Source organism: Mugil cephalus, chromosome 4 (genome assembly GCF_022458985.1).
Source record: "Mugil cephalus isolate CIBA_MC_2020 chromosome 4, CIBA_Mcephalus_1.1, whole genome shotgun sequence".
NCBI classification, from domain to species: Eukaryota; Metazoa; Chordata; class Actinopteri; order Mugiliformes; family Mugilidae; genus Mugil; species Mugil cephalus.
In genome coordinates, this window is record NC_061773.1 from 25,932,529 (window position 1) to 25,945,264 (window position 12,736).

Below are 12,736 nucleotides of genomic sequence, written 5' to 3' on the forward strand. Positions count from 1 at the left end.
CAAAGTAAGAGCACGCATGAGGACGCTAACTGTGTTTGTGTGATTTCACTAGCTCAGGTAAAATGTCTTTGGAACCTCGCTCTGACGTGATTTTTGACGTGGGAAAACAAGGCTTGTCATCTGTATAAATCTCGGCGCGCATGTGAGAGAAACCCTAATTAACGTTATACGTAGTTATTTTTAGTTTTTACCTGAAACATGCGGCTTAGCTTTTCTGCAGCCATGTTCTCTTCACTCAGTGCGTTTACATGCACGTGAAAAAAAACGAATTATTGCCTTACTCGTACTAATTCTAATTTCTGACTACAGCCATTTTATTGTTTCGAAAAACAACGTCCATGTTCATCATCTTCTCTTAGTTACACAGCGCCGTCCTTATAGGTGCTCTTACTTTGAAACTGACAACTTCCGGCCACACAATATTAAAAAACGGGCGTTTTTTTTTATTCCGTCTTCAAACGATTTTAGTTTTTGTTTTTAGACACAGAAAACTAGAAGCGGCGTTTTTTGTTTGTTTGTTTTTTGTTTTGTTTTGTTTTTTAGTTTTGTTAATCCATTCTAGACCCAGATAAAGAAAAAATGTCTTGAATTTCATTTTAATTTTTGAATTTTAAAATGAAATCAAACAACCGATCTTTTTTTTATTTAATAACCGTTTATGAACGGAACATTTAATTACGAAAACATGCACGAACCCAAAATAGTCGACTCCCAGAAAAGAGGCGAACTTCCCATCCACCCAACCGGAACTGGCCCCATTTGCTCGCCGTAGCGCCTGACGCCATTTTCAAAAGGACTAACCTTTATTGCACACGCCAGCGTTGTTCAGCAGAAACGTTTAAATAAAGAAACGGATCGTTTGAATTTTGAAGGTAACGAGGTTTCATTGCGCTCCAAAAACGTGTTCCTGCGTCCGGATGCGTTTCACTGTGTTTACATCCTTAACTACAGCAGGAATGGAACGGATGCACGGATAATATTTAATGCTAGAGCTGTTTATATGAGAGGAAACCCTGTCAACATCAGTAACTTTAACCTGGATAAGATAATACAAGATATTTATCCCCGTGGAGAAATTGTGATGTTACAGCTGCAGGGAATAACTATAATAATAATAATAATAATAATAATAATAATAATAATAATAATAATAATAATAAAAAGGCGACAGTATGGTACAGAAAATATTAACATGTTGCATCAGCTTTAAGTAGTTAACCAAAAGCTGTAAAAAATAAACATAATATGATCCAATCGTCACAAGTAAAACATAACTTTATCAAACAAAAATGATCTGAGATAAAAATGGGATTTCATCCCTTAAATTGTCGAAACAAATCAGAGACCAAACAACAAAAAATATTTAATTTCACACACTTTTCAGAATTTCAGAATAGATCAAGGAACTAAAAAAAAAAAAGACTTCCTGGCTACGCACCACTTCTCTTAATTTCTTCTCTAAATTTCTTTTTGAAGAGGTGATAAGTAGATTGAATATACATAATGACTAACCTCTAATATGTAACATTGTAGCACATACCATGTTTTCATATATTCCACTTCAAATATTTATTTATTTTAACTAATTCATACACTTCCAGAGCACAACACGTGTAAATTAAAAAAGTAAAACTTCCAATTACCATGACAGTTTCTCAAGTGACGTGATGTTCTTTCCTAGACAGAAGGACATTGTTCCTCCCGGCCATCAGACAGTATGATGGAGCTACCCAACTACAGCAGCCAGCTGATGCAGCAGCTGTGGGCCCTGAGAAAAGAGGGCCACTTCTGTGACTGCACCATCCTGGTGGGGGACAACTCTCACCGTGCACATAAACTGGTGCTGGCTGCCTCCAGCATGCTCTTCAGGTAGAGTTACATCCAGCAAAATCATTTCACGTAGATCCAAGCAAGTACGAGTGTATTTTCTTTACCCTGGGATAAAAAAAATGACTTTCACATAAACATCTTCCTGGATCTTTTAGCCTCATGTTGAGGTGTAGTTAAATGCTGCAGAAAGACATGATATCAGTGGATAGATTTCCAGATATTCTGGTCTTGAGTCGCTTTAAAAGGCTTAGAGGGCAAGTTTGTATTTCTTCATAAAGTGAAAGCGAATGTCTGTGCATTTGAGCATTTGCCTTAGTCTGTGCTACGTTTGTGGTATTGTTTGCATTGGGACACTTGGTTATGTTGGACTGTAAATATATAAATATGGACGCTTCCTCTTATAGTACTGCTGGATCTAGAGGCCGTGACCTACACATGTAGCCTACACCTTGTACGCTCTTCACTCTGTCTCACTCTGTAACACCACCACCTAAACACTAGTCGGCGCTGTCTTTTTTTTACTTCCTGCTTCACCTTCAACACTGAGACCGGAAAGAGTTGTACAAATGTCTGTATCTCCAAACCTCCTCAGTTAACCTTACTGATTCTGTATTGATCCAAAACAATGAATTCGAAAGCTGCGGCGTGTAGTTACATTTCCAGGGAGGTGCATGTCAGATATAGCGCTAGGGTCTGCGTCTGCGTCAATGCCTTAGCCTCTGCATCAACTTAATGCAGGAGTGTGAACTGCCTATATTGTGGAGGGGGTGGAGCTTATGACCTGTACTGCAGACTCCAGACACCAGGGGGAGCTCTACTTGCTTTGGCTACGCTTGCTACGAGCGGTTCCATCTGTAGTTCCAAAGTAGCTGGTAAATGTTAGGCTGATATTGGTCCATATATGTGTATATCTATATCTATATATCTATATATATATATATATATATAGATATCTATATATATATATATATATATATAGACACTACAATGATGGCATGTTGGGAGTCTCTCTAGTAGCTGGCTAAACGGTTAAAGACCCATGAGTTAACAAAGGGTCGACGTAGTGGGGCTGTTATTTTGGGTTTAAGTCAAACGGGAACTTGAAAAGAAAAGAATCAAAAGCATCTCGTCTCCTTCAGGTCTCTCCTCGAGGGCTCTGACACCATCTCCATCGACACAGCTGTGGTTTCCTCTCAGGAGTTCGGCTGTCTCCTGGACATGGTCTACACTGGCAAGCTGCCCATGGGGAAGCATAACGTGAGCCGCGTCGTTGCCGCTGCGGACAGCCTGCAGATGTTCGACGTGGCTGTCGGCTTTAAAAACATCCTCACCAGCCTGGTGAACCAGCACACCCCGGCCCCAGCCAGCCCTGTGCAGACAACAAGTGATCCTGTGATCGACAAATCCCAGTGTGTGAACCCCGAAGGTTCGGCATCGCCCCCCGGGGACGTCCCGGCTGCAGACACAGTGGAGACGAGCGCTGAGGTGAAGAGGGAGCACTGTCAGGATGACGGGGACGACGCAGAGGAACCAACATGTAAAAGATCCCGTGTGGGCGCCTCAGGTCAGTTCCAAGTGAAAGCATAACTAATCTGAATGAACGCTTTGTTAGTCATAGCTGTGCAACCTGATACAATCCCACACAACACAACAAACTTGACAAGTGGACTCGCGTTTGTGTGCACAGAGCCTGAAGAAGCAAAATCCTCAGAGAGTGCAGTGGAAGAAAACGGCACATCGGTGGCAAGCGAAGCGTCCAGTGAGTCTGCTGCCACAGATCTCCTGAAACAATCCTCTGAATCCGCGGAGTCCACGAACGCGTCATCGGTCCTGGATCTGCTGAGCCGAGCGGCACAAAGCAGCGTGGACGAAAAGGAGAGAGAGGTAAGCTTCAGTACGGAAATGTTTTTACTGTACTCTGAATAAATATGGAGGCAGAACAGCTCCTCTACAGCGAAGCCAAAGCAAGTAGAGCTCCCCCTGGTGTCTGGCTGCAGTGTAGATCATAAGCTCCACCCCCTCCATGTTAGTGGATGGGAAACTAAAATACACGAGAATTTTTTTAATTTAATTTTTTCAGTAACAGTTTCCCTCATTTCAGCTAGTTAATTATGTGATGCTGTAAAAACAGTTGCCGTGCCAACCGTCCATAAAGTGACCCCGTAGGACCACGAGAATGTGAAAAAATTAAATAAATACATAAATGCAGTGTCCATATTTATATACAGTCTATGGGGCTGACTCACTTTTTCAATCAAAGAACTGCAGTTTGTGGCACTACAATTTTCCAGTCTTTATATTAATTTTTTTTAACAAGGCATTTGATGCATTCTTGTAAAATATTGGTTAAAGATGCCTTATAGAAAGCAGGTTGCACAAGAAAGACGGCGTGGATGGGACTAAAACACTGAGAATGTCAAGGATTTTCAACAGTAATGAATTAGAGTGCGTGAAAATAAGAATGTGGCACATACATATCTACAGCTCAGCCACGTCACTAAACAAAGCTCGAGTCAGTTTGGAATTAAACGGCTCACATGTGGAATTTGCAAGTACACTTCCGGTGGATACTTCAAATTTAAAAGATAAAGAGGTAGTGTTAGGGGGAAGTGGTTAGAGGTGCAGCTTGGATTGGACCTGCGACACAACAGCATGTTAACCTATGATTAACTCCAGATGTTTCCCTTTGTTTTAGTGCAAAGAAGAACATGATGTAAGTGTTTACATTTAATGAACTGCACTATTACAGAATGTGCAAAAAATAGGAGAAATTTGTGTGCAGTTCTAGGTCACTAACTCAACTCAACTTTATTTATAGAACATTTTAGATGCAGACAGAGTCAAATCAAAGTGCTGTACATTGGTAGAATAAGAACATAAGACATAAAACAAACAATAAAAACACTAAAAAAGCACCAAACAAGAGCAGGGTCCCAGCACGAGGGTTGAAAGTCAAGGAATAAAAATGGACAGTGAGGTGAGCTTGTCTAATGCGCAGTGGTATATTGTTCCATATTTTGGGAGCAGCAACGTTAACTGCATGTTTGCAAATTCATAATTCATCCCATGGGCCAGATCAGAGCCTCTGGAGGGCCGTGTATTTCATGTTTCTATATATTATTATTAAATTGTCTCTGCCAGGTTGTGCGTCAGTGCTGTGAGGAGGGAGATCCCAGCTCAGTGTCGAAAAGGCTGAGTAGCGCAGTGAACCAGGGCCTGATCGGCGACGTCGCTCTTCTCAAGCTGCTCCGGGCGTCTCAGCAGAACTCACCTTCACCCTCCTTCCTCCCCACATCACTGCTCTCTCTGCTGGAGCAGCTGGAGGAGAACGCGCAGCTTCTTGACGGAAACCAAACCGGAGGTAAATGTGAGCGACATCTGTGTGAGCGGACGTCCCTACGCTTTCTCATTGTTAAGCATTGCTCTCTGCTCATCACAGGTGACTCAGAACGAGAGAAAAGCCCCGGAAGTGAAGGAAAACGGGAGGTAGAGGTGGAAGAAGGAAACAATAAGGAGGAGGCTGAAGATGGTGAAAAAGACTCTGCGACAAACTCATCACCTCCTCCTCCTTCTTCTTCCTCTTCTCCCGGCTCCAACACTAAACCCTACTCCTGCCACTGGTGCAAGAAGAGTTTTGATTACAAGTGTCGAATGCTGGCCCACACGAAGCGCTGCTCCATGTCCCAGGAGTGTGAGCAGCAGTGCCCACAGTGCCCCGAGAAATTCAGCAACGCCCGAGTGCTGCAGCGCCACCTGGCTGTGGCTCATCGCAGCACCTCCCGGGTCAAGAAGAAGGTGGCCTGTGACCTCTGTGGACGCACGTTCGCTCATCCGTCAGGTGGGAAAGCGCGAAATCATTCTGTATTAAATATTAAGCCGTTAAAATAATAGATGGGTTCAAATTTCAAACATGTGCAACAGTCGGGTGGTCATGGAACTGCAGCTCAGTCAGTCAGTTTATTCATCCCACGGGGGGGAAATTTAGTTTCCAGTCCCAGCAAACAAGCAAAAACGCAACAAAAAAACAACATAAGACTCAATCAAAACATCACACATGAATAAGAGACAACGGCGTAAACATTCACAGCTGTCTGCTCCATCCTGTGATCACTGCCGTCCAGCTGTTGTCCAGCTGTTGTTCAGCAGTCTGATGGCTGATGTCCTGTTATACGGAGTTAATTATTTACACCAAAAAAAAAAGCTTGCAGAGATATTGAACTTGAAGCTCGTGTTTCAGGTATGATCTACCACAAACGGACCGAGCACTTTGAGGAGAAGCCCTTCGCTTGCGAGGAATGCGGCGCCAAGTTCGGCGCCAACTCATCTCTGAAGAATCACATGCGTCTGCACACGGGAGAAAAACCGTACCACTGCAAACACTGTGACATGAGCTTCAGTGTGGCGGCGGCACTCGCCTACCACACCAAGAAGAAACACTCCGAGGGTAAGACGCGCACAAACACAGGTTTCTGTTCACAAGGGGGGGCGCTGTTGTGCAAGCTAGAATGTAGACGCACACACAAACCTCTGTATTTGTGACCTTTCTTTTGTTTTTTTCTGTGTTTTTAGGTAAAATGTATGTCTGTCAGTATTGTAAGGCGGTCTTCGCTCAGTCCATAGAGCTGACGCGTCACGTGCGAACACACACTGGTGATCGGCCGTATGTGTGTCGGGAATGTGGCAAAGGCTACAGCCAGGCCAGCGGCCTCACCGTGCACCTGCACACCTTTCACAGTAAGAAACAACCCTAACCCGTGGAAATCACTCATTCATGCATTCACTCATTTGTTTTCTGTGAACGCTTGTCCTCTGGAGGGTCTTGCAGGGGGTTGGAGCTTATCCCAGCTGTCACTGGGCAAGAGGTGGGGTAGACCCTGACCAGTCTAAAACAAGGCTAACACAGAGAGACAGACAACCTACGGTACCGGTCAAAAGTTTAAGAACACTCCAGTATTTCTGCAGTTTAATGTCTCATTTTAATGAAAACAAATAAACAACTGGAGTTAAAAAAATAATAATCATGCAATCGATATATAACCTAAAATCTATCTTACATTTTTGACTCATCAAAGTAAACATCTTTGAAGTTCTTTCCAATTTTCTTGCAGAAGTTCCCAGAAATGTGTGTCACTTGTAGAGAGCTTTGCTTTCACTCTTCTGTCCAGTTCATCACAAACCAGCTCCATGGGGTTAAAGTCTAGAGACTGGGCCATGGTCCACTCCATGTTTTCAAGCTTTCCATCTTGTTTTTATCCTGAGGTCGTTCTGGTAGAGCTTGGACTAAAGTTTTGGGTCATTATCTTGATGTGGGATGAAGCTCTGACCAACGATACCAGAGGATACTGTTCTAAAACCTTTGAGAGAGACTTTTTGTAGAGTTCATGTTCACATTCTGTACTAAAAACTAGTTTATCAAGGATCCAGATGAAGCTGCATCATAATGACTCCAAAAATAGAAAATCTTCCAGTTTGAGTGGCCAACTCTGAAACTCTGAGCCCAGACTTGAACTCAGTCAGGAAAGTTTCTATGGACATTCATCTTCTCTTTTTTAATTTGAATAATTACGCAGATTCTTTTATCCAGACCTCAGATCGTTATTCACCTTCTGGCTGAGCTGAAGATGCTCTTAAAATAGAATTCAATGTTTTTTTGTGTCTGTTAAGCTTAACAACACCATGTTTCTCCACATCTGTGACTTATTGATGCAGTAAACAAGTCATTCCTGTGGCTTCACTGACCGCGTTTTCCGCTTCCTGCTCAGACTTGTCAGAGCCCCACGACTGTCAGAAGTGTTGTCTCAGCTTCTCCTCGTTGGAGGAGCATCGGCAGCACATCCAGGAGCTGCACCCGAAGGAGTTCCACAAGTGCTCCAGCTGCGACAAGGTGTTCACCAGCGCCGCCCTGCTGGACAAACACAAGAACACGCACACCGGAACGAAGCCCTTCAGCTGTGAGCTTTGCAACAAGTCGTACCAGGTAGGAGGAGCCTGATCCAACAACATGAGAAAGAAACTCATGGTGCGTTCGATTTCCTCTCAGAAGTTGGAATTTACGAGTTCCAAGTACTGGAACATCTCCCAAGTCAGATTTTCTGCTCAGAAAGTCGTAGAAGTTACCAATTTACCAAGATGGCCGCCACGTGTGTAAACAGTATTTAGAAGCTCCTGTAATATTCCTGTTTTTTGGCACTTTTTTTGTTGCATTAAATGGGTCATACAGACAGTATTTTTCCACATACGTACGTTGAAATGAGCTCTAGTGTAATTTAAGTTTTTCGTGTATTATATGTCGCGCTATCAATGACTATAAACAACAGCCTAACAAGACCAAAACAGAACCAATAATTCTAGAAAAAAACTGAGTTGATTCAAGTTGTCTGTTCCATTTAGAATTTGTGTAACTTAAATAGCCTAAATTTAGTTTAACATTATAGGAATAATATTGGTTATTTATTTATTTAAAAAAAAAAAAAACCTTGGCACTCAAATGAGTGTAAATATTGAACACACCAAGTTATATTCAGACAATGCAAGAGCTTTCATAGAGGTGTCCATCTAGTTTTCCAACTTCTGTCACTGAACGCCGCTAACACAGGTGTGACGTCATTCCCAGCTCCGAGGTAAATGGAACGTACCATGTGTCATCAATTAGTGTGTTAGTGTGTATCTCACGTGTATAAATGTGTCTTTCTGTTGCAATAAGCAACTTTCAGGGCTGTGGTACCACAACCGGACCAACCACCCCGACGTGTTCGCTAGCCACACCCGGCAGCTCAAGACCCTGGTCCAGTGTGACACCTGCTTTAAATTCTTTCCCAGTGCAGCAAGTCTGGTTAAACACCAAGTCGCCGAGCACCAACAGCACCAAGGTGAGGACGACGGGTAGTTTGTGCTGAAGCGGTTCTGATTCTGAACAGGATACAGATGTTTAAAGAGTTTATTCAGACTGTTCACACATGTACAAACTAGAGATCGACCGATATCGGGCTGATATTTCCATTTTTTTACTGGTATCGGTATTGGCCAATGTGAGGATGTGTTCACCGATAGTTATACATACATATATATATATTTCCCCCTGGCAACATTTACAGAAAGGCACATCCACAGGCAGCTCTGTGCTGCTGGAGACAGGGTGGACCATGCAGCCCATATATTGTCCCTCCAACACTAGCAGAGTGCAATCAGCTGGAAGCTGGAAAAAAAACTTTTTTCTTTTGGTTATTTTCATTATTTTAGTTATTATTTTTTTAAATGTTGAAAATGTATTATTCACCTCTTCTTTTTCTCTGAGAGAAATCTCTAATAAAGCCTGAAATGTAGCCCTGGCTGTGTGAAGGAAAGGTTCAGGCGTAATGTGCGCAACACTATTACACCTCATGGTTTCAATTCTTTTTCCATTTAATATGCAATCATTATCTGTGCAAATGACAATGAGGATGCCACCTCAGACAGTATAAATTTGACAGCATGGTCAGTATTTGTGCAATACTTCTGTCCCATCTAAAGCAGTGTTTTTTTTTTTCCAATCACTGAAAATGTATTAGAGTGGAATTTCCCCATTTGTTTTTGCACAAAGATCCTTTTGTAATGTTGGATACAATGTTTTTAAATATGCCCTGGTTGTATCCTCAGATTTTGTCACTGACATCTTTATGAAATCTTTCAATATGTAATGGTGAGATTTTAAAGTAAAGCCAATACTTATTATTAATCTTTTACACAGTCCACTCTTTACTCTTGTTATTTTTCTGCCCTTATGTATGCTGCTGCAAACTGCAAATTCCCCATTGTGGGACAAATAGAGGTTTTCTAATTATAATTAATAAACTCATCTGCTTTCGTAACAAAATGCTTTGTGGCGTTGTACCACTCCGTGAGAACCTGCGCCTTTGAGCCTCCATCAGATTTGGTTTTCGTGAAACCCCTTTTTTTCTGTTTCCTCCAGACTCTGAGTCGGTGGCAGCTCGTTGCCCCTACTGCCCCGCGGTCCTGGGTGGGGATGAGGAGGTGCAGGAGCACATCAGCAGCCAGCACATCAACCAGTGCAGCGAGGCGTTCAGCTGCCCTGTGTGCTCTCTGGTCTGCACCTCCCACCTGGAAGTACAGGAGCACATCCTGGCCTGCCACGTGGAGCAGGAGCAGGAGCAGGAGCAGGATAACGGGGAGGAGGAGGAGCAGGCCTCCACTTCATACACGGTAAAGACGACAACTTCAAACAAAGCTGCTGAATACTCACATGTTAAATATAATATGGTTTTGTTTGGTCATAATAACTATAATTTAAAAACAGTTTTCATGAGCAGCCGTGAAATAAAACGAAATAAGATACTGAAACACTTGGTTCACTTAATGCAACATAATGTACATTTCACTGTTCTAAACATTACAGCTCACTCACATAAACATCATAAAAAATGACTGTAAGCTTAATTGGAACTTTAGAGCGCACATTATAATACAGCAAATGAGCCAGGTTGTTAATTTTTTGTTTCTTGTGCGTGTTGTGCACATTTCAAACCAGTAGGTGACAGTATGTTCAGGTCAACAGCAGAGCCTCATATATAAAGAGAGTCTGACCAACTCAAATCATGGCGCCATGTTTGCTACATCAGAGGTTAGATTCTACAGTGTAACTCTATGGGGCGGATGTGCTATGTTGAAATAAATGTCTTATTTTCACCATTAACAGGTCTATAAATGTTATTACCAACGTCTGTCAATATGTAAAAGGTCCTCACTTAAATATTCCAGCATCTACTTACTTTAAATATCTTAAATGAGCTGTAAAATGTTTTGTAGCCCAATCACCTCATCAGTCATGGAGCTGTGTTTACCTTCTCCTCAGTCTCCGTGTTCATCCATCACTGTTAAAAGGTTGAAATTACTGAGAAATAGTGAAAATTAAACTAGTCTTACTGTTATTTAGTATTGTCATTATAACATTAGCATGTTAGCTATAATAACTTAGTAGTAACTGAGGTAAAGTTAAATGTGTCTATCTACATGGACATAAATCACATGCACACGTGGATTTCACAGTATATATAACAGTAGCTGCTATTTTTCTAAGCCTTTACTCTAGATAACTAGCTAGCATAAGTCTAGCAAAATGCTAGGTTAACTTCAAACTTCATTCATTTGTAAAGTGGTGTTGGGCATTTTTGAGATCAAGGTTCACAATAATTTTTGTAATTGTAATTGTTAAAATCTTAACAAGAGTCAAAGAGAGACACTAACATTAACCTCACATAATAGAAATAATATTTTCTTTAGGTGCACTTCATTTTCATTTTATTTACATTTAATATAAAACTTTTCTGTCCAATCAGGAGATTTCAGAGAATCCAGCGGGGGGACGAGAGGAAGGGACGGAGTCGACCGTTCTACCCGAAGAGCAAAAGCAGCTCGGTGATGGCCAACAGGTGTTAGTAGCTCTAGCAGGTGGGACAGAAAGTAGATCTGCAGCGGATGTGGTGGAGGTGAACATGTACGACCTGCTGAACAGCTCAGTCACCTTCATCTGTGAGGACAAACCGGCAGCGTCTGAGTCTTAACACCGTGTCTGACGTCGGGGACTCCTTGTGCTGTTACCGATCTAGATTTTGGACTTTTAAAACCAAACACGAAAGCAGAAAACGTATTACCTTGAGTTGAGGCTGCTTCCTCACGTGTTTCTACGTCAGTTTCCGAACGTTTCGGACCACTTAGAGATGTTACGTACACTTTTAGGAGTATGGTGTGTAGCTTTAAAAGTTCTCTTAACTTTTCACTGAAGTCCACATACTGTGAAAGATCGTTGGGTAAAGTTTGCGTTACGTTCACCGACACTATGAAAAGACTGTTCATCTTTCACTACTTTCTGAAGTTAAATGCCCCCGTCTGTGGATCCTCAGTGGAATAAATGGGTCACTGTGTAGTTCACTGTTCAAACATGTGCTTCATCACCTGGAAATGTCCTTGTTTTTGAAAGAGAAGACATTAAAGTAGCATTAAATTGATTATAAATGTGGCTTCCCTACGGATCTTTGTGGCTCGTCGGAGGAGATCTCGTCCAGATGTGGAAGTTTGGGAACCTACGATCCATTCAGCCGTCTTGCAGCTATTTATTCTCTGCATTATTTGGCTTTGCATATTTATGGCTAACCACACAGTGCATCCATAGCTTAGCACGCGCTCTATGGTACAGCGGTTAAATTTTTTCAGGAGGTTGAAGGAAGATTATTAAAAAAAAATGCTTCTTGGCCTTTTAAATAATGTGGGTGGTGTTCGCTGAGATGTGCAGACGGAGGAACTTGGAGTCTGTGACTCAGTGGCGGAGCTACGTGGTTTCTGTGGCTGCAGGACAGTTTGACAAAATGTGGTGCAGAACATCAGTTCCACTGAACCACCATTTCCGCACCCACCACAAATTCCACGGGAGGAGAGCGGCAGAGCTGAAGCTAGACGTGGTATGAACTGTAAGAGGTAGGTAAGTTTTCCAGGATTTCTTTGGTCGGTTCTGGTCAAGTTTTCTCACTTTGTTGACTTTGAAAGTTCAAACACAGACCTGATCTGTCTCTTCGATGCCACATAACAAAATTTACTTGACCCTTCTTCATTGTATTCAGAGAGTATCATGCCATTGCTTCCTAATATATTCATATATATTTCTGACTTCATGATTGACATGGATTTTGTTTTGGAGGTAACAAGACGATCAATGGGAACAAGCTGATATCGGTTTATTAATATTCACATTTTTGCAGATTTCCTTTTAACAAATCCGTTCACAGGAACGGTGTCAGGCCTACGGTTACAAGGTCCCACTAAAACAATAAATAAAATAGTGACAGTTATAATAATGAAAACAGTCATCTAAGACTTTTCAGTTATCTACATTGCCTCCTAAAATCAGTTATGACTC

General features: G+C 42.0%; 1 protein-coding gene across 1 annotated transcript; it reads left to right on the plus strand.

The window, feature by feature from the left end:
- The first annotated feature begins 740 nt into the window (after positions 1-740).
- Positions 741-11,838, plus strand: zbtb40 (zinc finger and BTB domain containing 40). Its single transcript, XM_047581938.1, has 12 exons — positions 741-872; positions 1,682-1,869; positions 2,970-3,394; positions 3,518-3,714; positions 4,972-5,191; positions 5,270-5,668; positions 6,068-6,274; positions 6,400-6,564; positions 7,593-7,807; positions 8,534-8,699; positions 9,779-10,029; positions 11,163-11,838. The coding sequence occupies exons 2-12, from the start codon at positions 1,718-1,720 to the stop codon at positions 11,385-11,387; spliced, it is 2,622 nt and encodes an 873-aa protein (XP_047437894.1). The 5' UTR covers positions 741-872; positions 1,682-1,717; the 3' UTR covers positions 11,388-11,838.
- Positions 11,839-12,736: the final 898 nt, after the last annotated feature.

What these genes read in the sequence shown, in the direction of transcription:
- zbtb40 (XM_047581938.1), top strand. Translation starts at nt 1,718, where the DNA reads ATGATGGAGCTACCCAACTACAGCAGCCAGCTGATGCAGCAGCTGTGG. An exon ending in GCACCTGCACACCTTTCACA is followed by an intron (nt 6,565 to 7,592) that starts GTAAGAAACAAC and finishes CTTCCTGCTCAG; the next exon opens with ACTTGTCAGAGCCCCACGAC. An exon ending in CGAGCACCAACAGCACCAAG is followed by an intron (nt 8,700 to 9,778) that starts GTGAGGACGACG and finishes TGTTTCCTCCAG; the next exon opens with ACTCTGAGTCGGTGGCAGCT.